We start from the raw sequence: 25,458 nt of genomic DNA, 5'->3' as shown, positions 1-25,458 counted from the left end.
AGATCTTTAAAATTTACTCTGTTGGATTTTGGTTCTTAATATTTGTTAAGTGTCAGATCTCATGCTCTTTGGTGACATCCATGCCCCAACCCTGCTCCCTCCCGTGGATCTCCCTGGAGCTCAGGTTACCCCCTCAGCAAGAGGATGGATCTTCTTGGGTGGCCGCACCTCATTCCAGGAGGCTGGGCTGGCCACAGGGAGGAGTGGAGTGTGGATCTGGTGCTGGGGAGCCCAGAGCAGCCCTGGAAAGCTGTGTGGGGAATGTGGGCTGGGCTGGGGGGCCCCAGGTAAGTCACTTCTCCTCTCTGAGTCCCTCCACTGGTAGACAGGGTGGTTCCTCACAGGCTGCTCTGTGTACGGTTGTAGAAAGGGGCCAAAGCAGCCACCTTTGCCTCCACAGGTGCTGCGGGGCCGTCGGTACCCTCCCCCAGCCCAGGAGGCTCTAGGGAACAATCGGGGGGTGTCCCTGGAGAGAGGGTCTGAGTTTGCGGGGCTGAGGTGGGAGAATTGCAACAACAACCTACGTGTGCTGGACTCAGGCTGCTGTGATAATCTTCACCGCAGTCCTATGAGATGGTAACTAGACCCATTTAAGTCAGGAGGAGAGGGAGGTTCAGTCAGACAGGAAGGGGAGGTGCCCAGGCCCCACAGCTGGATCTAGGATCCGATTCCACCTAGTGCGACAACACTTGCGAGGGTATGAATCTCTGGGTGTGTTTCTTGGGGTGAATATGTGGCTGTGATCCAGGTCTCTTGAGGTGTGCTTTTGTGGGTGTTTGGATGGGTGCACCTGGGGGTAAGGATGTGCGTTTTGGGGAGATTGTGGGTATAACTGTGGATGTCCAGCTGACCTGGGTGTTGATGGGCAGGGCAGATCGTGTAGACAAGCCCCTTCCTTTGCTGTGCTCAGACCCACTGGAACTCCCAGCCTGGCCACGCTCTTCCCTCTTGGCCCCCAGCAGGGCAGAGGGTACCCCAGGGAACTGGGACTGCCCTTGTGGGGGGCGTCTTACCTAGTGGCCACTACTCTGGAGGGGCTGGGAGAGATGAGGAGGGGACCCCTCAGATGTACAGGGACCCCTGTTCAAGAAGGTCTTTCTGGGAGTGCTTGCTGCCGTACGGCACAGTGCTCCTTGGCAGACAGCTGCGGCCCCGGGTGCTGGGGAGCTCAGGACTCCATCCAAGGTTAGGGCTCCGGACTGTGTGCTCCAGCCGCTCTCCTGGCTACCCCAGCCCTGAGGGCAAGCCCTGGTAACAGTCTCTGCCGGCTCCAGCTTTCCCCTCCCCCTCTATTCTCTTTCCATCTCTCTTCCATTATGGGTCTCTCTCTATTTATCCCCCTCTGTCCTCTGTCTTTTCTTTACCGCGGCCCCTTAGTCTGTGACCCTCTCTGACGATCGCTATCCGCTAGAACCTGGCCCACTGTTCGACTTACTGTGTCTCCGAAGGTCTCCTGTCTGTCCCTCTGCCTGTCCCTCTGTTTGTCTCTCCCTGCCCGCCCCCCCCCCCGCGCCTTGCCTCTGGCAGGGTCGGGCCCGCCCACCCCCAGGACCCCAGGTTCAGGATGGGTGGCGGAGGTTTTGCCGGGTCCCCCGGCTGGAGGACGGTGGGGCCGGGCCACTTCGCCCCGCGCCGCCCCGCGCCTGGCACTGGGCATGCCCCGGGCGCTTCTATATAAAGCGGCGCCGCCTCGGCCGGGCTCTGTGCCGCAGCCGCCGCCGAGTCCCGCCGGGTCCGCGCCGCCCGCCGAGCCCGGCAGAGCCCCGCCGAGCCGCTGCCGTCCGCCAGGTACCCCGGCTGCTGCCCGCGCCCCGGGGAGAGCCAGGGAGGGGGCTGCGGGGCAGGGGCCGCGGGGACGGGACCTTGAGCGTCCGCGCCCCCCAGCGGGACCCGTGACACCGCCTGCATACCCCTCCCAGACGCGCGCACACACGCGCGGGGACCCGGCGCGCCCCCCGCTGGAAGGGCTGAGCGCCAGGACCCCCGGCCCTGCCCCGCGCAGCTTGGGATGTGTGAGCTTGGGGTGCGGGCCCCATGGGGTCCGGGCGTCAGCAATCCCTCTGCTTCCTTGGGGTGGGGGTGGGGCAGCCTTGGACACCTCCTGGCTGGGACAGGAGAGCCGCACGCGGTCGCGGGCACCTCTCTGACCCAGAGTCTTAGGGGCTGGGCTCTGCAGTAGAGATCCGGCCGCCCTGACTCCCTCCTCTGTCTCTCTCTGTCAGTCTCTTCCATCAGTCTGTCAGCCTCTCCACCTGTGAGATGGTGAGTCTCCTCTGGTCCCTCCCCACCAAAGCCCAAGACCCTAATCAGAGGGAGGGCCCGGAGGGCGGCATCGGGCGGGGCGCGTAGAAGCCTAACCCTGGGGCTGTCTGTGCGGACAGACCCGTGACCAGCTGCGCACACACCCCTTGACCGCCCACTCTGTGTGCCATGGGACAAGCAGCTGCTGTGTGCCAGGCACTGCCTCTCTCCCCCATCAGCTCTGGGAGGCGGGCACTCTTGCTCCCCTTTGGCATTCATTCAACCTGCAACTTATTATTACCATGCGCCCTGCCCCATTCTAAGTTTGGGAACATAGCAGTGAACCCATTCTGGGCTCTTAGGGGACTCAGCTCCTAAGAAAGGGCACCAAGCCTCAGAATTTGGCACCGGCGAACCGGGATTCCAGGCCAGGTCTGAGGCCCAGACCTCTGCCCTCCCGGCTGCCTGCAGTATGCTGTCTCGCAATGACCACGGTGATTCTCTAGGTCCAAGCCTCATCAGCACCCCGGGGGGGGACAGGGCAGGCACCAGGCACCCACAAGTCCCAAAGAAACCTCACGACTTGTCCAAGGAGGCCCAGCCTGTCCCCCGGAGGACAGGCCCACCTGTGTCTGCACGTGTGTTCACAGTGAGCTTCTGAGCAGCCTCATTTGGGAGTCAGCCAGCCTCAGAGAGGGGCAGGGTGTAAGATTTCATCTAAAGTGACTCAGAACATCTGAAAAGAAGGGCACCAGCCTCTTCCTTACTAATGCCTGGCCCAGGACTGGGCGTATGGTAGATTCTCCAGCTACTTGGAGATGACCGTGGACCAGCTTTACCCACATATTTAGGTCTCAGCAGAACTCCACGGCGGTACATGGGTCACTGAGGCCAGAGAAAAGAGAGCAGCCCAAGAGTGATTGCCTGGTTCATTCGTTCACTTATTCTTCAGTCATCAAACATTGAGCGGCTACAGCGTGCCGGGGCTGTTTTAGGTCCCAGGGCTGCCTCGATAAGCAAAACCGGCAAAAAACCTCTGCCCCTCTGAGCCAAGCTGGGGCAGACCTGGGCGTGGGATGAGGGGCAGTGATCCAGCCAGCAGTGCATTGCTTTCTGCTCCCACCCGCTGGGGCACTGCACATACAGTTTACAAAGCACTCCCACTTACATGTTCCTGGTGACAGGCCTTCATCCCCCAACCCAACCCAACCCATCCTCTTGTTCCTAGGACAGTGTCTGCCCAAGGTTAGGAGAGTGGGGGACTTATACCCTTGGGTGACTTAATATGCCCCTTGCCCACCCTGCCCAAGACCCACCACTTCTGCCTCCCTCAGCTGTCCCTGGATCCGCTGGGTCCCGAGTGTGACTCCCCCCTGGACTCCAAGGACCTGGAAGAAGAGGAGGGCCCATGGGGTGGGGGCTCTGGCCTGCCACCCCCAGGCTGCTTCCATGGTTCCTGGCGCCATGACGTGGCCCTGGACTGCAAGGGCTCCCCCGAGGGGGCGGAGGCCCGGGCCTGGACTGTCTACTACTACAGTCTCCTGCAGAGCTGTCTGCAGCAAGCTGGCCTTCCGGAGACCCAAGACCGCAGCCAGGTGCCCCGCACAGGTGCCCGAGGGTTCCATGGAGGGGGGCACCCCTGGGGGGAGGGAGCACCCCTAGGAGGAGGGAGACACCTGCAGCCCAGCCTGCTTCCCATCTCTGTCAAGGTCGGCCCCTTCCCCTAGGCGCTGGCTTGGTCTGAAGCCAGGGAGACAAGGCCAGTCAACCTCTGGAAGGCAGGCTTTTCAAGGGGCATCTGGCACCAGTAAAGTCAGAGACCACGGCTTCCCTCCCACCCCCGGAAAATCCAGCCCTGGGGTTTGCAGTCCATGTTCTGTGGAGCCAGAGCTTCTACAGAAGTGTCCTGGCAGCCGCTGTGGAGGCAGCTAGCAGCTGGGACCCAGGACTCCTCCTCTGCTTTATCTGTTTTATGTATCAGGCAGCCACAAAAGATTTTGTGTGGACAGAGGGCTTACAGCTAGAGTGTGTGAACATCACAGACTGGGCCCCATTGTACAGACTGGGAAACTGAGGTGCAGAGACTCCTCCCCCCACCGCACAGGGACCAAGGGTCACACAGAAAGTCAGTGGCAGAGCTCAGGCTAGAACCCATGTCTCCAGTCACCCAGCCTCCAGTGCCTTCTGGGCCAGCTGCAGAGGGGAGGGAGCTAGCCTCAGAGGGCAAGGTAGACAGGCAGCTTCCCCTTTGCTCTCCAGCTGCCTCTGTCCCCTTTACTTTTCTCGTCCGATACCCGGGGAGGACCTGGGGGTCCAAGGGTGAGGGCAGGGCTATGGGGGTGGGGAAAGGTGGGCGGAAAGAGAGCAAGGGGAGCCCCTGGTGAGCTTGGCAACGTCCTCTTCCTCAAGGCTGTCCTGGGGCGGAGGTGACCTTGTGCATTCTGGGATCGCCCAGCACCTTTCTGTCTCTGCTGCTGGAGGGTGGGGTCCAGAGCCCGGGTGAGTGTGTGCCCAAGTTCCCCCACCCCCTCCTACAGAAAGGGCAGCCCTGCCCTGGCCCGGCCACATCCCAAAATACCCGCCAACCCTGGCAACTGCCTGCATTCCACCGGGCCAGCTGCCCTACTCCGAGTGGGGGTGGGTTCTGGGAGCAGCTGCCCCTGACTACCCAGGGGCCCAGGCTGGAGGTGGAGGGCATGGGGGCATTAAGCCTTCCCTGGCCAGCAACCCTCCTCCCTCTGCCCACAGGAAACATGCTCCTTTGCCTGTCCCCTGCCTGGCTGACAAAGGTGCCAGCACCAGGGCAGCCAGGCGAGGCAGCCCTGCTGGTCTCCAAGGCTGTGAGCTTCCACCCGGGGGGCCTGACATTCCTGGACGATTTTGTCCCCCCTCGCCGCGCCACCTACTTCCTGGCAGGCCTGGGGCTGGGGCCTAGCCGGGGTCGAGAGGCAGCTGAGCTCGCTCGCGACCTGACCTGCCCCACAGGAGCCTCAGCCGAGCTGGCCCGGCTGCTGGAGGACCGGCTGCTGACGAGGCGATTGCTAGCTCGGCAGGGTGACGTGGCTGTACCAGCTACCCTGGCTTTCACCTACAAGCCGCCGGCACTGCTGAGGGGAGGGGATGCCAGCCCGGGACTACGGCTGGTGGAGCTGAATGGCAAAGAGGGCCAAGAGACACTGGTGAAGGAGGAAGTAGGGGCTTTTCTGCACTCTGAGGCCCTGGGTGATGCCCTGCAGGTAACAGGCTCTGCCCCCGAGGTTGTGCAGAGGCCAGCAGGAGGGGACCCGTGGAGGGTTACCGGGTCCTGCTGGGAAGCGGTTCCCAACTTTGAGCCCTACTACTGCCCCATCTCTGTGGTAATCCCCTGCCTTCTTACCTCAGTTTACTCATTAGCTCCTGTGGTATGAGCGTCCCACCCTGCATGTACGTGGGGTGGTGAGGAGGCCCCCTTCCCCTGCCTGTTGCAGGTAGCCATGAAGCTCAGTGGCTGGCGCTGGAGGGGGCGGCAGGCAATGCGTCTGTATCCCCGAGCTGAGCTGGGCCCAGTGGTGGACACAGTGCTGGCATTGCTGGAGAAACTAGAGGAGGAGGAGAGTGTCCTGGTGGAGGCTGTATGCCCACCTGCCCGGCTGCCCTTCCCAGGTGAGAGCCACCTGTGCCAGCCAGAGGGAGAGGATGGCTCGGCCTCCTGGCTGCTCTGTGCTCAGGCCTCACCGTCTTCCCCCAGGCAGCCCCCTGCCTGGCCCTGAGCTGGCTCTGCGTATCTGTGCTGTGGTCTGTCGGACACAGGGTGACAAGCCCCTGCTGAGCAAGGTGAGCATGGCTCAGGTCCAGGTCATGCCCCTGCTGCCACACCCCAGCCCAGTTCCACTGAGCTGATGAGGGCCCCTGGGCAGAGAGAGGACAAAATCTTGGGGCGGGGGGGGGGGGGGGGGCGGAGGATTTTGGTTGTCTCTGGGAGGACTTCGTCTGACACTCTCCCTTCTCTCCAACCCTTCCTGTGCTCCTCCCACATCCGGAGCCCTACCTGGTATCCCATGCTGGGTACCAGGGCCCAGGGCTGAAACCTCTTCCCAGAGAGCTCTTCCCCACAGAAGAGGCTGACCCAGGGTCCCTGACAAACCTCCAGGGCCTGGAGCCCTTTAGGAGAGAGGCTTAGGGACCCTCCTAGGTACACAGCTCTGGGCCAAGCTGAGAGGGAGAGACTCAACATTGCCCTCAGGGAGCTCTAGGGCTAAGCCCACCAGGGTGGGACAGGCCCCCAGGGCTGTAGGCACTAGGAACAAGCATGCTTAGAGCCCTTAGGGAGCAGAGGCCCCAGCTGGGCCTGGAAGCCTGGGTAGAGTCCTCCCAGGGGGACCAGACGGGCAGTGTAAGTCACATTGGAGGACAGGACTTGAATGTCCAGTGAGGGCTGTGGCCTGGATCGTGGCATAGGGGAAGGTGTGCTGGGGCCAGGGATAGTCCCGGGAGGACTCCTCCTGGACCAGCCCCCTGAGCCGCACCTTGCCCAGGTGGTGTGCAGCGTGGGCCGTGGGGACCGGCCTCTGCGGCACCAGAGCTCCTTGCCACGGACGCTGGAGGCGGCGCTGGCCCAGTGCGGCCTGGGTGAGGCTTCGCAGGTGGCAGTCGTGCGGCAGCGCGTCAAGGCGGCGGCCGAGGCCGCGCTAGCCGCCGTGCTGACCCTGGAGGCCAGCCTGAGCGCTGAGCAGCGCGGCGGGCGCCAGGTCCGCACTGACTTCCTCGGTGAGTGCAGGCCGCCCGGGACGGGGACGGGAGGAGGGGGGCCCGAGGCCCGAAGGCGGCCCGCACTGAGCCCGCGCCCCCTGCCCGGCCCAGGGGTGGACTTCGCCCTGACGGTGGCCGGCCGCGCGCTGACCCCCGTGGCCCTGGAGCTGAACGGAGGCCTGTGTCTGGAGGCGTGTGGCGCGCTCGAAGGGCTGTGGGCCGCGCCGCGCCCGGGGCTGGCAGCCGAGGAGGCGGCGGCCGCGCCGCTGGTGGAGACGATGCTGCGGCGCTCGGCGCGCTGCCTCATGGAGGGAAAACAGCTGCTGCTGCTCGGCGCGGGCGGTGTCAGCAAGAAGTTCGTGTGGGAGGCGGCGCGCGACTACGGGCTCAAGGTGGGCGGGGTGGGGCGGGGCGGGGCTCAAAGTTCCGGCCTGAGTGGTGGAGGCAGGGCCCGGGGCGGGGCCAGGGGCGGTGTTGGCCTTGGGGCGGGGCCTGCGCGGGGCAATCTAGCCGGGGGCCTGGAGCCCAAGCGTAGGGGCGGGGCCTGTCGCCGCGTCCAGGTTAGGGGTCTCAACTTTTTCCCGCCCCTAGCTGAATTTTGTCCCTGCTAGGAGTAAAAGGCCACTCGGGACACCAGACCAGCAGTCCCAAGCCCTAACCCTGGTGGTTTCCCTACGAACCCTGGTGGTTTCCCTACAAACCCTGGCCAGACTGAGCCTGCCAGTGGGAAAGATTCCACCAGCCCTCTCTGCCACCCCTCCCATCTAGATGACACCCGCCCCCCCCTCCTGCAGCCATCTTTCCTCCGGCTAAACCTTACTGAGCTCCCAGGTTAAGCACTGCCTCCTCGAGGTTGCCTTCCCTACTCTCTTGGCTGGATTAGGTGTCCCACCTCTGTACCTTCTATTCAATCATCAACAAATATGTTTTGAGCGCGTAGCACTGGTGAAGCTGTCTCCCCTGAGGGCCAGGACCATGTTCTAGGCCCCATCCTATTGCCCAGCGCCCAGCACAAGCTGATCTCGGTGTGTTGCCGCCCTGTGGTTTCTGCAGCTGCACCTGGTGGACTCAGACCCCAACCACTTTGCGTCCCAGCTAGTGCAGACCTTCATCCACTTCAATATAACAGAGCACCAGAGGGATGAGGAGAACGCACGGGTTCTGGCGGAGCTGGTGCGGGCACGCGGCCTGCAGCTAGACGGCTGCTTTTCCTACTGGGATGACTGCCTGGTGCTCACAGCCTTGCTCTGCCAGGAGCTGGGTCTGCCCTGCAACCCGCCAGCCGCCATGCACGTGGCTAAGCAGAAGAGCCGCACCCAGCTGCACTTGTTGTGCCACCATGGCCCACCCTGGCCTGCACCCTCCCTCTATGCTGTGCCCTGCTGCCCATTGGAGAGCGAGGCCGACGTGGACAGGGCTGTCCGCCAGGTGCCCCTGCCAGGTGTCATGAAGCTGGAGTTTGGGGCGGGTGCAGTGGGTGTACGGCTGGTGGAGGACGCGTCACAGTGCCACGAGCACTTTTCCCGGATCGCCCGAGACCTGCAGGTCGAGGCCGACTACCCCGGCATCGGGCTGGGCTGGGGCAATGCCATGCTGCTGATGGAGTTCATCGAGGGCACCGAGCACGACGTGGATCTGGTGTTGTTTGGGGGGAGACTGCTGGCTGCCTTCGTCTCCGACAATGGCCCCACACGGCTGCCTGGCTTCACTGAGACAGCGGCCTGCATGCCCACTGGGCTGGCACCGGAGCAGGAGGCGCAGCTGGTGCAGGCAGCCTTCCGCTGTTGCCTGGGCTGCGGGCTGCTGGATGGGGTCTTCAACGTGGAGCTCAAGCTGACTAGGGCTGGGCCGCGGCTCATCGAGATCAACCCCCGCATGGGTGGCTTCTACCTGCGAGACTGGATCCTGGAGCTTTATGGTGTGGACCTGCTGCTCGCTGCTGCTATGGTGGCCTGCGGCCTGCGGCCTGCCTTGCCTGCCCACCCACGCGCCCGTGGCCACCTGGTGGGTGTCATGTGCCTGGTGTCCCAGCACCTGCAGGCGCTGAGTTCCACCGCCAGCCGCGAGACCCTACAGGCTCTTCATGACCAGGGCCTGCTGCGTCTCAATCTGCTGGAGGAGACCCTTGTGCCTGGAGAATACGAGGAGCCCTACTGCAGTGTGGCCTGTGCTGGGCCCAGCCCGGCCGAGGCCCGTCTCCGCCTGTTGGGCCTCTGCCAGGGCCTGGGCATCGACGGGCCCCACTATCCCGTTGCCTACTTCTTGTCCCACTTCAAATAGTGCTGGGGCCACAGGGCAGGGGCAAAGTGCTGGAGGGGATGTGGTGGTGCCCTCTGCTCCCCGGTGCTCTCCCTGCTTCTCTTCCCATGGCCCTGCCCCAACCGTTGGAGAGGTCTGGTCCCCTCCAAGGCCCCAGGTCTGTTCCAGAGCGGCAGGGCTATTCTGACACCACGGCCTCCTGGACTTGAGGAGCCATAAAAGAAGTAGCTGGTGGGTTGCTTGTCCTCCCAAAGGCCCCAGTCCAGCCCGTAGCTTCCCAGGACTCTAGTCATGGAGAAGCAACAACAGCTGCACACACGCACGCGCACACACACACACACACACCCTGCCCCCAGGTTAGTTCGAGTGGGCCCAAACCCAGCCCATCCCTCCCACCCCTCCAGGTCTGTCTCTTCCTGCTGCCTACAGGAGAGAACCTGGCCTCTGGCTTTGGACAAATCCCAAGAAAATCTGAGACTAAACCCCTCGTCCTCCTACTCTCACTCCCTCATTTAACAAATTCTAGATAGTTCTGGAGCCTGCTGACAATGTTTGGCAGTGCCCCACGTGCCTCATTTGGCCTGAGCAGTAGAAGCAGATGACTTGGGGTCAGTAGTAACCATCTCCCCTCCAGGCAGACACTATTGCCCCATTCTACAGAAAAGGAAACAGGCTCAGAGAGGAAAAGCCACTGCCTCAATGTCATACCACAGCGGATGAAGAGTCGAGGGACAAGATGCAAGGTCCAGGTTTCTGCTTTTACTAAGTTGTACCTGCCCACTCAGCTTCCAGGCCCCACTCACCTCCTATATGTGGCCCTGAGACATGTGAACACCCCTCCCGTGCACTATGCACCTTATCCACCAAGCTTTGGTGCTTTGGCCTCAGGCACACCTAACTAGCATTGGCAGAGGAGACTCTACACTCCCTTCCTCATTCAGGGGAGGCTGCTTTAAGAACTCTGCCTCTGTGCTGCACGGGAGCTGTGGACAGCTCCATAAGCGTCCCTCTCCAAATAAAGGCTTATGGACTAGTGAAACGTCCAGAGTCTGGGATAGGTTCTTGCGACTTGGCCAACACTTCTCAAGCTCAGGTAGACAGGGGATGGGGAAGGGGGAGGGAGAGGTAGTTAGGGGATACATGTAGCGTCTAGAGCTAAGGATAAACTGCCACACTGACCAGGCCTCTGGGTTGACCTTTGGCGAGGGACCTGCCAGGGGCACCTACACCAGGACACAAACCCGAGGGTGGAATTACAACGAGGGCCACACCCAACCAGATAACCCTCCTCCAGCCTGGAGAACCTGAATTCTGTCCATGTGAACTCATATCTAGCCTCCCCTGTCCAACTGGAATGCACACCCAGACAGCTTCCAAGAATTAGAACTCATCCAAGGCCTGGTCTGGCCCAGTTCACACTCTCAGAGTCCCATCCAACAAGAATCCATCCCCATATCTAAACTCACGGACTAGGTTTGGTGTGTTCATTATTGTCGTGTCACCAAACACGAGTTCGTGTGTCTGACGCACAGCACAAGCCCATAATTACGGGTGGATCAGTGAGACCCAAACCCTTTCCGGCAGGAATCTGGCAACAAAGCCCAGCAGTGAGCTGAGCACGGAGCAGTAAACGCTGACTTGAGGGTCCTCGAGCGGGAGGCACGTTAGAGACCGTGATGCAGCAGCCGGCTCCCTTTCAGAGGCGAACAGAGAGATATACTCGACCCGCCTCTCGCCACCACCCAGACAACCTGGCAGCGTAGGGCTCCAACAGGGCTGGGAATTGCATTTACACTCACACCTGCATGCACTTCGACTCTGCCCCGTCCAAAGTCAAAGTCGCCCCAGAACCAAAATGGTCGGCTTCCAGGAGGCCCTTGTCCTGTGCCACCCCGGAGGAAGCTGTGCTGGGAAGACTGAGGGGCCCGCGGAAGAAGGTTCGGCGGGCTTTAGCACCCCGGCACTCAGGAACTACCATGCCCGAGATGCCTTGTGACGGACGCCAACTTTTCTCGCCGCCAGCTCGCGGGAGGGGCAGTCTCTTGCGTCATCGGCGCGCGAGACCGCAGTCGCGGAATGATGACGTAAGGCCAGGGCCGGTCAGTCAGTCAGAGCGCTGCTAGGTAAGCACCTGGGAGCCTGCGGGGCCGGTGCGGGCATGGCGGCGGTGTTTGACCTGGACCTGGAGACGGAGGAAGGCAGCGAGGGCGAGGGCGAGCCAGAGTTCAGCCCCGCGGTGAGTGGTCCGTCCGGGCGCAGCTCGATCCCGGCTCGATCCCATCATCCAGGCGGTGGGATCGCTCGTGCGCCCCCCGCCCCGCCCCCCGCCCCCAGAGTGGGCTCCTCTCCTGCAGACCCCGGTCTGTCTAAGATCCCGGCCACTATTAGGCTCTGATCCTACCTTCACCCCCACCTGTCTTGCAGGCCCCCAGCCCTTCCCCTGCGTCTCCCTTTCCTGCCCTCGCCTCTCCTCCGCAGTCCTGGCCCATCGCCTGCCAGCTCCCATTCGTCACCCTTTCCACGCCTGGGCCAAGCAGTCCAGCTTGGGGGGAGGGAGCCTGGCACCTCCCTTGGCTCTTACCCCTCGGTTTCTCACAGGACGTGTGTCCCCTTGCCGAGTTGAGGGCGGCTGGCCTGGAGTGAGTGAGGGTTGTGTTGGGGGAGGAAGGAATGGGCTGGGGAAGGGGACCTGAGGAGCATTGGAGCTTGCGCCCGTTAACTTCTTGTGTCCACAGGCCTGTGGCGCACTATGAAGAGGTGGAGCTGACTGAGAGCAGTGTGAACCCGGGCCCTGAGCGCATCGGGCCCCACTGCTTCGAGCTGCTGCGCGTGCTGGGCAAGGGGAACTATGGCAAGGTACCGGCCCTCCTCCTTCCTCACTGGCCTCACAGCCTTAGTCTTGCTGCACCAAAGGGTCTCAAAACAAATTAGACTTATAGAGACTTCTGTGGCGGTCCAGTGCTTCCAATGCAGGGGGCGGGGATTCGATCCCTGGTCGGGGAACTAAGATCTCACATGCCCTGCAGCCAAAAAGTTAAAAGAAAAATAGTTCGACTTGTAAATTCTCTTAGAATCGGAGGATTTGAAATCTTTACCGCCCCACTCCTGGGTGGGCCTCTTGGTCCCAGTACCAGAGCTTCAGGGTAGGGCTTTTTGAAGATAGAATATGGAGAGGGAGGTTGATCCTGTCTCCCCTGCCCTGCAGGTGTTCCAGGTGCGAAAGGTGCAGGGCACCAATGTGGGCAGAATATATGCCATGAAAGTCCTGAGGAAGGTGAGTCATTCGTTCAGCCGGCAGATCCTCACCCAGTGGCTGCCATTCCCAATGTACTACACCGGCCTTTGGGAGACAGCAGTGAACGTAGTGGAGGGGATGGTCGCTATCTTGAGCACTTGCTTGTGTATTGTCAGTAGCAATTATATTGTTCTGCAGTACATTCTCAACCATGGGCAGTACTGCCTCCCAGGCAACGTCTGGCAATGCTGGCGATGTCGGTGTACATTTCTGAGTCACGACTAGAGAGGGACTGCCACAGGCATCCAGTGGGTCGAGCCCAGGGATTCTGCTAAAGGTCTTACAATGCAAAAGACAGCCCCCCACAGCAAAGAATTATCTGCCCCAAATGTCACGAGTGCGGAAGTTGAGAAACACGGTGCTGCTGGAATAAACCAGTCCCTGGAAAGGATGGTTGCTGATAGCTGCAGAATTATGGAGAAATACAATGCGGTGATAGAGAATGGCTGAAGGGTAATGGCTGGAGGGACTGAGGGAGTCCTGGGGGCCCACCTTCTAACTGATCCCTGCCTCTGCAGGCCAAAATTGTGCGCAACGCCAAGGACACGGCACACACGCGGGCTGAGCGGAACATTCTAGAGTCAGTGAAGCACCCCTTCATTGTGGAACTGGCCTATGCCTTCCAGACTGGTGGCAAACTCTACCTCATCCTGGAGTGCCTCAGTGGTATGAGTGCGGGCCCATCTGGGCTGTGGGCAAGGCCAGGGAACCAGCACAGGGAGCTCTGGGGGGAGCTGGGAGAGACGTGGTATGTAGAATGGCCAGGGGGGCCCCACCTCATCCATCCCTCTGTCCGTTCGTTCATTCATTCATTCATTCATTCAGCAAACGTCTGTCCAGTGCCTCTTGTATCCCTCACCGGTGTTGGGGGTGGATGGGAATGGTGGGAGTTTGTATAGATGTCCAGAGGGTTGTTTTGTCCATTTCCAGTAGCCCTTCATGTGCTGGTCCCCCCTTCTGTGTGCCCTGCATCCAGTCAGATCCCAATCCAGATGGTTCATTCTCTGTAGTGTCCTCTATCCTCTCTACTCTCTTGGGCGGAGGGGAGGCGTCACAGTTGTTTCTTAACTGGCCTCAAAGCCTCCAGCTCACCCTCTTCCTAGTGTCTCCTCCACCAACTTCCAGGGTCATCGTCTCAGAGCACGGGATTGCCCCCAACACTCCTACTCAGAATTCCATGGCTCCCTGCAACTGCCCGGATCAAGCCTGGCCTCCTTGGCCTGGTGTCCCCTGCTCGCCATGAAGCGATCCGGGCCTGCTTTTCCTACTGACCCCATCTGTCCCGATGAGCCCTGGGAGCTTCATTTCCTGCGCTCCATCTCTGCATCCCCTTTAAGTCTCACCGCTGCCAGGGACTTTCTCTGTCCCCTCACGCTGGGGTTAACTGTGTCCTCCTGTCTCCTCTGTGAAGGTTTTGGTAGGCTCTCAGGGCCGTTGCCTCAGTCTGGCACATTGGAGCAGCTGTGTGCGTGTCTGTCTCCCCAGTAGACTGAGCGTCCTGCGGGCAGTGGCTGGGGCTCCTCATCTCTGTCCCCAGCTTCACCCAGCACAGGGCCAGGCACCGAGTAGGCGTCGGTAGACGTTTGCTGAATTGAATTGAGTCCCCACGGCAGCTCTGGGAGGCAGGTAGGGCGGGAATTACGAGCCCCACTCTCCCCGAGAAGAAACCAAGGCTCGGCGAGCAGAGGAGCTTGGTCCCAGCACACAGCTGCTGACATGTTTGTGTCGCAGGCGGCGAGCTCTTCACACATCTGGAGCGAGAGGGCATCTTCCTGGAAGACACGGCCTGGTGGGTGTTACCTCCAGCCTCTCTCCTGAGGGGGTCCAGGGACCCCTCCCCGCCAGGGCCTGGCTCCACCCCCCCCCACCCCCACGTTGCCTTCACCCTGTCCTGTCTCTGCAGTTTCTACTTGTCAGAGATCACACTGGCCCTGGGCCATCTCCACTCCCAAGGCATCATCTACCGGGATCTCAAACCTGAGAACATCATGCTCAACAGCCAGGGTGCGCATGTGTGGGGAGGGCTGAGCCCCGCGGGGTGGCCTGGGGTCCTGACCGACCCGCCCTAACATTCTTCCTCAGGTCACATCAAACTGACGGACTTCGGCCTCTGCAAGGAGTCGATTCACGAGGGTGCCGTCACCCACACCTTCTGCGGCACCATCGAGTACATGTAAGCGGCAGCCGGCTGGGCCCAGGGGTCGGGAGGACAGCCAGGCAGGGCTCGGCCTGACTGATGGTTCCACCTGGCCCCCAGGGCCCCTGAGATTCTGGTGCGCAGTGGCCACAACCGGGCGGTGGACTGGTGGAGCTTGGGGGCCCTGATGTACGACATGCTCACTGGATCGGCAAGTCCAGCCTCCTCGGGAGGGTGGGCATGGGGGCGGGAGGAGGGCCCCCTCCCGGGGCAGGGGCGGGCCCGGTGGGAGGCCCGCAAGGCTCCTCTCACCCTCTGCCTTCTCCAGCCACCCTTCACTGCAGAGAACCGGAAGAAAACCATGGATAAGATCATCAGAGGGAAGCTGGAGCTGCCCGCCTACCTCACCCCAGATGCCCGGGACCTCGTCAAAAAGGTGGGCTCCCTCCTGCCCTTGGTACGGCCCCCGTCTCTTCTCCCAGGCCCTGCATAGGCTCCTGAGTCTCCCTGGGCCAGGGTTGCTGGAGCTCCCCACTCCCCTTCCCCCACCTGTACGATGTCCCTTTGGGACGAGGAGCATTGGCTGTGAGGTGTGAGACGTCAGCTCTGGCGCGGACCAGCTGCCGACCTTGGCCAGGTCCCTAGTCTGAGTCCTAATCAGCGAGGCCTGCACCATGCACTAGCCGCTCTCCTCAAAAAGTCGGTCACTGGGGATCAAAGTGGGAGGCTAGGCACCCCATCCAGATTGTGAGTTGGATCCCCACGAATGTGCCCTGGGGTGATGCCAGCAAAGGCTTTGTGGAGAAGGGGCCATGGGACCAAACCTTGGAAATCCTGAGGGTGTCAGTAGGTGGAGACCACACTCCAGGGCCCCCACCGCAAGCCACGACCCCTTTCTCACCTTTCCCCACCCCCTGGGGCCACTCGGAAACAACCGGTACCTCCGCCCGAGACCCTCACCCCCTGCCCTTATCCTGCAGTTTCTGAAGCGGAATCCCAGCCAACGTATCGGGGGTGGCCCTGGGGACGCCGCTGATGTGCAGGTGGGTCTGGGACCATTACGAGGGGGCAGGGCTGAGCCCCCAAGGGTGTCTGGGTGCAGGGGACAGGGCCCTAGAGCAGAGGGGGTTTCTGAGGGAGCCATGGAGGGTGAAATGTTGGCACGTTTGGGGGCACTCTGCCCACAGAGGCACCCCTTCTTCCGGCACGTTAATTGGGATGACCTCCTGGCCCGCCGAGTGGACCCCCCTTTCCGGCCGTCCCTGGTGAGTGGAGGTCCCACTGGCCTGGGGGCGGATGGAGGCCCCTGTCCTGGACACCCCTGACTCTCCCCCCGGGGTGCCCACAGCAGTCGGAGGAGGACGTGAGCCAGTTTGACTCCCACTTCACGAGGCAGACGCCGGTGGACAGTCCAGACGACACGGCCCTCAGTGAGAGCGCCAACCAGGCCTTCCTGGTGAGGTCTGGGGGCCTGAGGGTTACAGGGACACGGGCAGGGGTGTGGCCAAGGAGCGGTGGACTCTGAGCTTCGCCTGGCCCCGCCTCTGCCCCCTAGGGCTTCACGTACGTGGCGCCCTCCGTCCTGGACAGCATCAAGGAGGGCTTCTCCCTCCAGCCCAAGCTGCGCTCCCCCAGGCGCCTCAACGGCAGCCCCTGGACCCCCATCAGGTACCGCAGGGCGGGGGCCGTTCTAGCTTTGGCTTTGCCGTCAACCCCAGGGCTGCCTTGGCCGTCTCTGAACCAGCCTCAGCCTCTGTTTCTCCGTCTACCATGGGAACTTCTATGGCAGGGGCCGCCTGGGTGGGCACTTGACTGCATCCTGGCCCCGTGCCAGGAAATGCTGACTCTGCCTCGGTTTCCCCTGCAGCCCCCTGAAGTTCTCGCCCTTTGAGGGATTCCGGCCCAGCCCCGGCCCACCGGAGCCCCTGGAGCCCACTCTACCCCCTCTCTTGCTGCCGCCGCCGCCGCCACTACCGCCGCCCTCGAGCACTGCCCCCCTCCCCATCCGACCCCCTTCAGGGACCAAGAAGTCCAAGAAAGGCCGTGGGCGCCCCGGGCGCTAAGAGAGTGGGTAGAGATGAGGGCAGTGGGACCCCGGGCCAGTTCCAGAGACCTGGGGCTGTGCCGAGGGGTACAGGAGCGAGTGTGCGTGAGTGTCTCTGCTGGGGGTGGCCGTGCCCCTGAATCATGAACACGAAGGACTGCAGACAACGGCTGCCAGTCGAGGGGGGCTGCCCCCCGGCCTCCCGCAGTTGAGCTGTGCCCTTGGATTATTAAAGTGTTCAATCATGGCACTGACCTGGTTTCTCCTTTGGACTTCTGGGGCAGGGGCGGATGGGGTCGTGCCGGGAGGAGTCCCTGCTAAGGGATGGGAGGGGCCGTGACAGGACCACAGAACGGCGGTGGGCCGGAGGGGTTTTATTTCAGATGGCTGCCCAGTGCCCCCTGGGGACGGATGGCCTTCCTGGAGGGGCCAGGGATACACAGACTTGGGGACTAGAACTCGTTGCGGGGAGTGACTGTCTGAGGCTCTCCAAGCGGGGGTGTGGGTCACATGCACCCAGGGCAGGCTGTGTCCAGCCGTGGCAGCTCGGGAAGCAGAGGCACAGTGACCAGGATGTGGCGCCAGGGCTGGCTCCTACAGTGCGGTGACATGGAGGCCCCGGCTCCCAGCTGCCCTAGTGCTGTCGTCCCAGGCCGCGCTGCCAGCAAAGGCGTGCAGCTCACTCAGCAGGGCCTCGGCGCTGCCCCCGGAGCCCACCGGCCCCTGGGAGCCGAGGCCCAGGCCCCCTTCGGTGTCATCGTCATAGGCTTCCTCGGCCGGCTCCGGGGCCTGCTGTGGGCTGGGCCCCTCTCCACGCTGCCCCTCTTCCTGGGATTCACGCTCCTCTTGGCCACCACCCAGGTCGCAGTCATCTTCCACGTCCTGCTCATCCTCCTGCCGCTCCGGGTCCTCTTCTGGCGACCCCAGCTCAGCCCGGAGCCAGCGGCCTGGCGGGCTGGCCCAGAGCAGGCGGCGAGTGCGGCCCCACAGCGCGGCGCCCAGGCGGGCCGGGTGGTAGTAGCCCCCCGAGTCCCGGCTCAGGCGGCACCAGGCCAGCGCCAGGCCAGTGGCCAGCAGCAGAAGCAGCAGCAGCAGCAGGACCACGGTGACCGAGGAGCTGGAGCCCGGGCTGTCCTCGGCGCTGCGGCCCGAGCCCAGGGCCCCTGGCAGGGCCAGCAGCGTCCAGAGCCCTAGGACGCAGCGCAGGTCCTGGGGGGAGACAGGAAGGGGCTCATTGCCTGCGGTTGGTGGCCTCTTGGGTAAGATGGGGACAGTCAAGCAGAAAAGCCCTTGTCAGTAAGGCCTCTCCTGGCTCTGTGATGTCCGCCAGCGATGCGTCCTCCTGCCTCTCGCCTCCCTCTCTCCCACTGCACCACGTAAGCCGGCTCCTGCCTGGGGCCTGTGCACCGGCTGTCCCCTCTGTCTGGAATGCTCCATCCCCCCCGAGAGCCACATGGCTCCCTGCTCACCCTGGCTCAAGGCACCTCAGTGCAGCCTAAGCTGGCCTGGATTAGTACCCTGACATTCATCCCCACAGCCCAGCCCTGCTTTACCCTCCTACCCCCTCCCCGACACAGGAGATAACTGCCCGTTTAGTATGCTTATTCTTTTCTCTTCCCCCCAGGAAGATGGGGTTCTTTTTGGCTTAAGCACCTAAACAATTCCTAGCGCAGAGTAGGCGCTCAAGAAATATCTGTTGGGACTTCCCTGGTGGCGCAGTGGTTAAGAATCCGCCTGCCAATGCCGGGGACATGGGTTTGAGCCCTGGTCCGGGAAGATCCCACATGCCGCGGAGCAACTAAGCCTGTGCGCCACAACTACTGAGCCTGCGTGCCACAACTACGCGCCTAGAGCCCGTGCTCCGCAACAACAGAAGCCACCGCAATGAGAAGCCCGCGCACCGCAACGAAGAGTAGCAGCCAAAAATAAATAAATTAATTAAAAAAAAAATATATCTGTAAAGACTCTGCCCCCAGGAGGAGGGGACGGAAGGGAAGGAAGGCACCTGCAAGGCTGGTGTTGGAGCTGGCTCTTCCTGAGGCCCAGGATGGGGGGACCGAGCCCGAGGCAACTGTGTAACCTCCATTTGGCCAGGTCCCAGGATGGGGGTCACTGAGACCCCTCTTCCTCCCTCCCAGCCACGGGGACTGCCCCATGGGGACTGCCCTAGCTGCAGCATTTCCGTTCAACTCTCCGTCCCTGGGGCCTCGGGCCTCGCAGGGCCAGGGGCTGGGGCAGGCGGGTGCAGCTGCCAGAGGAAGCCTGCGGTTGGAACAAGGCAGGTGGGGGGTGTGTGGGGGGAGGGGTGCCGAGATGTGAGCAAGCCTTCTCCCACCCCACTGTCTGCCCAGGCTCCAGGGATGCGAGTAGAGGCCGTGCAGAGTCCCAGCTCCCGAGCAGAGCAGGTGAGAGTCCACCTGGGGGTCTTGAAGGGGGGTCGGGCATGGAGTGGGGCACTGGGTAGCCACCCCCTGAATCTGAGGGAGGCCCAGGTCTGATGTGAGGTGAGAGGAAGGCCCAGCTTATGCCCTGGGCTCATCCCGGGTGTCTCGCCTCTGTCCCCTGCCTGGCTGCTCCTGCCCCCGGGCCCGCGGGGGGTCCTTCCTTAGCTTCTGGGGCCTAGACATTCCAACCCTGACCTCCTGTGGCCCCCACCCCAAGGACCCAGCAGGCTCCAGGCTCACCATCGGTCTGCTGGCCTCTCAGCGCCGGGCGCCCACCTCCAGCCCTGGCCGTGCGGAGCGAGAAATGAGCTTGCGCTCTCGACGCACCTGGGGTTAACTCGGCGCTTCCGCTTCCTGCCCACAACATCCCGCTCAGCCCTCCCTGCAACAGGACCCTCGTCGCCCCCCCACCCCACCCCCGACCCCGGGGCCTCTCAGAACCACCCTGATCCACACCAGATCCTCACCGGCCTCTCCCCGGGCCAGGATGGGGCTATGGGGGGCAGTGCGGGGGATGTTCACGGTCCCCCAGACCTTTCTCACATTTATGATCCATGGGGGCGCCCTATGTCCCCCCCCAGGGGTCCAGACTTCCTTTCCCAGTCCCACCCTTGCAGCAGAAGGGCAAACCTGGCTTTTAGAAAGAGAATTTTATTTGGAATGAAAATATAGAGCCCATCCCTCCTGCTTCCTCAGGGGAGGGAGCAGGGGGGCTGGGTGGGGGTGGGGGAGACGGTGCCTCAGAGTAGAAGCTCTCCTGGGTACAAAAACCCTCCCCAGTAACAATGCCCAAAGCCAGGCGGTGGCTCCAGCCTAGGCCCACAGGATGGCTCAGGGTGTGGACTGGTCCCTGAACCTGCCCCGGAAACCCTCAGCGGGGGCAGGGGCAGCCAGCCGGAGTCAGTGTGACCCGCCAGCAGAGGCTGAGTGAGAAAGGGGTGGGCGGAGGAGGTGAATGGGGAGTGTCATCCACTGGGCCCAGTTCTAGGCGTCTCCATTTTCCACGCGGCCGAGCTGCTCCTCCAGGCGGCAGATGCGATCCCCCTGCTCCTTGACCAGCGCTCTCAGTGCTCGCAGCTCCTGCATCACCTCCTCCAGCTTCCCAGCCTCCTGCAGGGACATGAGCAGGGGCAGGGGTTTCGGAGCTGCAGCCCTCCCCAAATCTACTATCAGGCAGAGGGGGCCTGAGGCCCAGAGAGGGGCAGTGAGTGGTTCAGGCAGGCACAGCAGACCTGGGCAACACCCGGGCTTCCCAACACCACCCTGAGCTGAGGGGCACCTACCCCGGCTCCGGCAAGGCTGCCGCCAGGGGCGGCAATACTGGTGAAGGCAGCAGGCGTGGAGGCCCCCGGGCGGGGGGAGCCAGGGGCCGCGGCGGGCCGGCTGTCTGATAACACGTTGCGCCGGTTGACCTTCAGGTCCCGCTGTTTGCTGGGCACGTAGGCTTCCCGCAGGGAGATGAGGATGGGGTTGGCATCCCGCCCGCTCACCCACTCCTCTGCCTCCAGGGCCGCCTCAGGCCCAGCTGTGTCGGGGTACAGATCATCCTGGAAGAGGTCCGACTGGGCCGGGGGGAGGTCTGGGTCAGCTGGGGCCCACCTGCAGGGTCCTCTCGTCTGGACCCTGAGTGGCCACCTCCTCAACACTCTCCTGGCCTCCAGGCTTGCACCCTGTCAACCCATCTTCCCATGGCCTGACCCCTAGTGACATTTCTAAAGCTCAAATCTGTTCTTTCACTTTCTTCTGGACACCACCGACAGCTCCCTCTGAAGATTCCCCCCACCTTCCCAAGCAGGGGCCACCTACGTGGCTCTGTGGGACTCTGGGAGCCACGTCTGTGCCCTGTGGACAGTGAGTTCCTGGGGCTGGCCCCGCTGAACTCGCCCTCAGCTCTGCTCCCTGGACGTGCCTGGCACGCTACCCTGTGCCCTCAGTAAACGCTGGCTGGAGAGAAACGAAGCACGTTCAAGGCTCTCAGCTGGGGCTCTGAGGCCGAGCCACATGTGGCCGAATCCCCACCTCACAGGAGCCTCCACTGCAGCCAGGCTCCCCGCTCCTTTCCATTCCCACCTCTGTGCTTTCGCCTGGCTTACTGCACACCCCTCATTGGAGGCCCGGCCCCAGCCATGCTGTTGCTCCTGCCTTGCCTCCTACAGGGAGACTCCAAGGCTGCCCAGTATCTGCCTCCTGTGGCTCACGCAGAGCGAGGCCTCCGTTCACCCTGTGTCTCATCCCTGCCTGGCCCTCGCTGGGCACGCTGGCATCTGTCCAGCCTGCTGGCTACACCCACTCGGCCATGTCCCATTCACGAGCCTCACCTTGGGCACCCCTGTGTGGTCTGTCTGCTAGAAAGGGAGTGGGTGGGCAGGGAACCAGGTGGCCTCACCTTTCGTGGCACTGTCATGACAATGGGCTCACACTTGCGCTCGTGCAGTTTGTAGAACCTGGGAAAGGGCGGGGAGGGAGGACCCATGGGTGGAACCTGCCCCCTACCACCTCTCCCAGCTCCCTCTGCCCTCCCCTTCCAGTCCTTACCCTGGCCCCTCCCACAGGCTGACCCCTGACCCCGGGGCCCCTCTGGGCCGGTTCCTGCCCCCGAGCAGCTCCCTACATCCACCTTCTTACCGGGCAATCTCGCACTTGCTGACCTCCAAGCCCCTCTTGGGCATGCTGCCCATGCCCCTCTGGGGCTCTTTGCTGGTGAACGTGTTCAGGAAGTGGATGTAGGGGGACTCGTCTGTGATCTCAAAGTACCGGATGCTGGAGTCACCCTGCAGGGCGGGAGGGGCCAGGGGTCAGCACCTGGGCCTGCCTATCTCTTCCTTGTCCCCAGCAGCCCTGCCCAGCTCTACCTTGCCGCAGACGTAGACCACGTTGGTGTCAGGGTCGTAGAAGGGCAACAGAGCCCCGTTGCTAGAGTCCAACTCCTGCAGGGCCATGGGCTCCCCGAAGTTTTCCTGGCACATGCGTTGAAGGGCAGTCAGGCCAGGCCAGAACCTGCCCTCTCCCCTCACTGTCCTAACCCCTCACTGGGACTGGCCCCAGCTAGCCTCACAAGCTGGCTGGCACTGCCCCTACCACTGCCACCCTTTGCCCACACGGTGTAGCCCCGCCAGGCCCTCCTGGCTCCCCTCCCTCCACTCCCACGGTCCCATTTTCCCCGCCTACTCCAGGCCTTCAGACTACCGCCAGGCCACCAAGCAAGTACTGAGAAAGCCCCCACCACGCGGGAGCCAGGGGTGCCGGGCAGCGCTAGCTGCTGTCTCAGAGGGGCCCCCGGAGGTCGCCAGACAGAAGGTTAAGCCTGTGGGACAGAGCACATCACAGGAAAGGCTGGAAGCCTTCCTGGAGAAGGGGACCTCTGCACTGGGCCTCGAAGGACAGCCGAGTGTTAACAGACAAGCAAAGGAGGGAAGGGCCTTTCAGGGGCAAGAACACTGTGGGCAGACACGGAGGCAGGTGGAGGCGGTGGGGGAGGCCAGAGAGCAGGGGGCAGGGAGAGGAGAGGCTGGCAGGGCTGCAGGTCCTGGGTGCCTCAGGTGCCAGGCTGAGAACCTGGGAACGACAGGCCTCTCCAGGTGACCCCGCCCTCCTCGCCCAGGGTGGAGCCCGTCTTGAGGCCACCCGCTTGGGCCGGCCGGGCCACTCACCGGGTCCCAGAGCGCCAGCTGCCGCTCGCTCATGCGGCTGAAGCCCGTGGTGAACACCTTGCCGTCTGCCAGGAAGATGGCCCGCATGGGCCGGGCCCCTTCGTGAGCCTTCTCCCGCTCCTGCCGGGGAGACGGAGCAGTCAGTGTGGAGCCCCAAGAGAGCCCCTCGGCCAGTCTGCAGCCATCCTCACCCTCCAGGGCCACGTACCGCCACCAGAGTCCCGCGGCGGGGGTCAACGATGCGCACGCTCTTGTCCTTGCACGCGGTGCAGAAGAGACTGCCGTTGCGGTTCCAGCTGACGTTGTAGATGAGGTCGGGGTGCAGGCTGTCCAGGCGGTACAGCTCCTCCGCCGTGCCCACGTTCCAGATGAGCACCACGTTGTCGCAGCCTGCCGAGCGGGGGGCCATCAGCAATGACCACCCTCCTGGGACCCGACCCGGCACTCGACCTCTGTGGGCCTCAACCTTCCTGGGTGTCAGACGGGCCTGGGAGAGGGTGTGGGATGTTGCGGAGCTGTGCGCATCGAGGGGCAGGGCAGGGGCAGCGGTGCAGACCTGCGCTCAGCAGCACGTTGCGGGCCGTCGGGTGCCAGGTGATGATGCCCACTCGCTTGCTGTGCCCCTCTAGCACCACCACCGGCTCCGTCAGAGGGGAGACCAGCCCGTTCTCCGGGATCTGCCACACCTGGGGAGGGGTGGGGAGGGCAGATGAGGCCCCTGCTTGGCCCCGCTGCCAGGAGCCTTGAGCCACATCTGCGACCCCCGCCCCATCACAGCCCCATGCCTCACCATGACCGTGCAGTCCTCCGAGCCGCTGGCGATGACTTCGTCATTGTGGGGACACCAGTCAATGTCCAGGACAGGTCCTGTGTGTCCGCACACTGTCGGGTAGGCCTTGTCAATGCGGCCGGTCTGCAGGCATGAGGGGGGCAGTCAAGGGGGACCCAAGATGCCCAGGCTCCATCCCTCCCAGAACTTCAGCCCTCCCCTCGGTGGACAAGGAATGATGTGGTTGGCCTGGCCCATAGGTGGCCCAGATGTGACTCTCACCCTGCCTCCTCCTGACCCACCTCTTCCTCACAGGTGTCACCAGATGAGCAGGATATGTTTGTTGCCTCTGACCCTGACTCTGTGGCAATAAAAAACAGGCTTTCCCTATCTGTGCTAACACCTCCCAGGCGGTAAATGTGGATTACGACAGCTGCCGGGCAGTGTGGGGATGGGCAAATTATGGGTTGTGAAGGGAGCAGAGAGACCTGGCAGATGCGACCAAGCTGGCTCCAGTCCCCTCCCAGCCCCGATGGGGCCCACCTTGCTTAGGGGGAGCACCAGGAAGGCGCCTCCACCGCTGGCCTCCACAATCACTGCCAGGAACTTGGGGTTGACGGCGCAGAAGGTGCTGTCCCAGGTGACACGGGACACTCGAATGTCCTCATAGCACTGGTCATTCTTGACAGGCTGCCCGAACACATGTCGGAATTTGCTCTGCCGAACCACTTTGCGGAACATGACTGCAGAGTGGAGAAGCGTAGGTCAGCCGCTGCCCATCCCAACAACCCCCAAGCCTCCCAGGGCTGCACGAAGGGAGTGGGGAGGATGCAACAGGGCGCCTGGGCCTGATAACCTGCCTGGCTCTCGGTTTCCCAAGTTACAGGATAGGGTCACAGGGCTGACCTGGCCGCCTCTCCCCAAGGGGGGATCTGAAGGCAGAAATGCATTGACCTCCTGCAGAACCACTGCTGAGTCCTGAGGGGCTCTGCTGGACGCTACCCAGGGCGTCTCCCCGGCCTCTGGTATGCGTGTGGAGGAGGGGGGAGGTGCCCGAGCCAGTGCAAGCTTAGCTCCTTGGTGGGTCCTAGTCAGTTCCCAGCAGGCTCCTTCCTGCCCAGGATTTGGAAGCAGGGTGATGGGGAGGACAGACAGAGGAGGCCAGAATGATCTCCGTTGTGGGTCCGCGCTAGGCCACAGTTCTGGGTCCCACGGAATGTGCAGTGCCTGCAGGAATGTGCAGGGAGCCCCAAGCCGGTCCAGGGGCCCTGGCAGGACTGGGCGGGGGTCGGGACGCCGCTCCCAGCCACAGAGCATCCCAGAGCGCCCTCAGAGCGGGGGTCCAAGGTGAAGCAGGAGCCCAACTTCAAGGATCCCGGTCTGGCAGGGGAGACGCTGAGCGGCCAGGGGGAGTTGGGACTGAGGGTGGGGCGCCACGGAGGGGAAGGGCTCTTCGGACTCGCGACCCCCACCCCAGCCCCCTGCGGCTCTGCCCCCGAAGTCCCGCCCAACCCCCCGCCTGCGCCCCCAGCCCCGGCCCGTCGCGCTCACCAGGGACGCCTGGAGGCTGCAGCACTGTCCTCGGGTGGCTCCGTATCCCAGTCTCTGGGAAGCAGGAAGCGGGAATCAGGAAGTGACAGAGGAGAGAGGGGCGGGGCGGGGGCTCAAGGGGGCGGGGCCTAGGTCACGCGCGGAGGGGCGGGGCGGGAGGCTGTGAGCTGTGGCCTGGCAGGCCGGAGCCAGGAGTGCGGGGTCGGAGCCTCACGGGGCTCAGGGGCGGGGCCTGGGCGGGGCCTGAGAGAGCTCCGCCCCGCAGCCCTCCAGGTCCCTCTGGGGCAAAGGGTCAGGGGCAGCGGCAGGGGCCGGGATGGGAATGGGGCAGTGGTGCGGC

General features: G+C 63.1%; 4 protein-coding genes across 9 annotated transcripts; 2 read left to right on the top strand and 2 right to left on the bottom strand.

Moving 5' to 3' along the window:
• Positions 1 to 1,686: 1,686 nt before the first annotated feature.
• On the top strand, positions 1,687 to 10,267 carry CARNS1 (carnosine synthase 1). Its single transcript, XM_067748099.1, has 10 exons — positions 1,687 to 1,788; positions 2,223 to 2,262; positions 3,576 to 3,849; positions 4,651 to 4,740; positions 4,990 to 5,477; positions 5,709 to 5,883; positions 5,969 to 6,054; positions 6,756 to 6,987; positions 7,081 to 7,361; positions 8,023 to 10,267. Exons 2-10 carry the CDS (start codon positions 2,260 to 2,262, stop codon positions 9,247 to 9,249), a joined length of 2,856 nt encoding a protein of 951 aa, XP_067604200.1. The 5' UTR covers positions 1,687 to 1,788; positions 2,223 to 2,259; the 3' UTR covers positions 9,250 to 10,267.
• Positions 10,268 to 10,415: 148 nt separating this feature from the next.
• RPS6KB2 (ribosomal protein S6 kinase B2) lies at positions 10,416 to 16,954 on the top strand. 3 transcript variants are annotated; one of them, XM_067748104.1, is made up of 15 exons: positions 10,416 to 11,464; positions 11,827 to 11,867; positions 11,964 to 12,084; positions 12,434 to 12,502; positions 13,042 to 13,189; positions 14,255 to 14,312; positions 14,427 to 14,527; positions 14,606 to 14,696; positions 14,781 to 14,871; positions 14,989 to 15,096; positions 15,641 to 15,703; positions 15,848 to 15,925; positions 16,009 to 16,116; positions 16,216 to 16,328; positions 16,528 to 16,954. In XM_067748104.1, the coding sequence occupies exons 1-15, from the start codon at positions 11,387 to 11,389 to the stop codon at positions 16,721 to 16,723; spliced, it is 1,464 nt and encodes a 487-aa protein (XP_067604205.1). In that variant the 5' UTR covers positions 10,416 to 11,386; the 3' UTR covers positions 16,724 to 16,954. The 3 variants fall into 3 exon arrangements, with proteins under 3 accessions (XP_067604205.1, XP_067604203.1, XP_067604204.1); XM_067748102.1 differs by having other exon boundaries at positions 11,653 to 11,867; XM_067748103.1 differs by lacking the exon at positions 15,848 to 15,925 and having other exon boundaries at positions 11,653 to 11,867.
• Positions 16,955 to 17,070: 116 nt separating this feature from the next.
• On the bottom strand, positions 17,071 to 19,556 carry PTPRCAP (protein tyrosine phosphatase receptor type C associated protein). Of its 2 annotated transcripts, none has more exons than XM_067748096.1 (2): positions 19,389 to 19,556; positions 17,071 to 17,913 (listed from the first exon to the last, which is right to left on the bottom strand). In XM_067748096.1, the coding sequence occupies exons 1-2, from the start codon at positions 19,389 to 19,391 to the stop codon at positions 17,299 to 17,301; spliced, it is 618 nt and encodes a 205-aa protein (XP_067604197.1). In that variant the 5' UTR covers positions 19,392 to 19,556; the 3' UTR covers positions 17,071 to 17,298. The 2 variants fall into 2 exon arrangements, with proteins under 2 accessions (XP_067604197.1, XP_067604198.1); XM_067748097.1 differs by lacking the exon at positions 19,389 to 19,556 and adding an exon at positions 18,710 to 19,369.
• Positions 19,557 to 19,783: 227 nt separating this feature from the next.
• CORO1B (coronin 1B) lies at positions 19,784 to 25,217 on the bottom strand. 3 transcript variants are annotated; one of them, XM_067748094.1, is made up of 12 exons: positions 25,119 to 25,188; positions 24,428 to 24,499; positions 24,111 to 24,310; positions 23,589 to 23,711; positions 23,355 to 23,484; positions 23,007 to 23,188; positions 22,799 to 22,918; positions 22,001 to 22,105; positions 21,774 to 21,919; positions 21,535 to 21,592; positions 20,432 to 20,710; positions 19,784 to 20,258 (listed from the first exon to the last, which is right to left on the bottom strand). In XM_067748094.1, exons 3-12 carry the CDS (start codon positions 24,306 to 24,308, stop codon positions 20,133 to 20,135), a joined length of 1,467 nt encoding a protein of 488 aa, XP_067604195.1. In that variant the 5' UTR covers positions 24,309 to 24,310; positions 24,428 to 24,499; positions 25,119 to 25,188; the 3' UTR covers positions 19,784 to 20,132. The 3 variants fall into 3 exon arrangements, with proteins under 3 accessions (XP_067604195.1, XP_067604194.1, XP_067604196.1); XM_067748093.1 differs by lacking the exon at positions 24,428 to 24,499 and having other exon boundaries at positions 25,119 to 25,217; XM_067748095.1 differs by lacking the exon at positions 24,428 to 24,499 and having other exon boundaries at positions 23,046 to 23,188; positions 25,119 to 25,217.
• Positions 25,218 to 25,458: the final 241 nt, after the last annotated feature.

The sequence above is a fragment of the Pseudorca crassidens genome, chromosome 9, assembly GCF_039906515.1.
Source record: "Pseudorca crassidens isolate mPseCra1 chromosome 9, mPseCra1.hap1, whole genome shotgun sequence".
NCBI classification, from domain to species: Eukaryota; Metazoa; Chordata; class Mammalia; order Artiodactyla; family Delphinidae; genus Pseudorca; species Pseudorca crassidens.
Note: the sequence above shows the minus strand (reverse complement) of the source record. Positions and strands in the feature narration are given on the sequence as shown.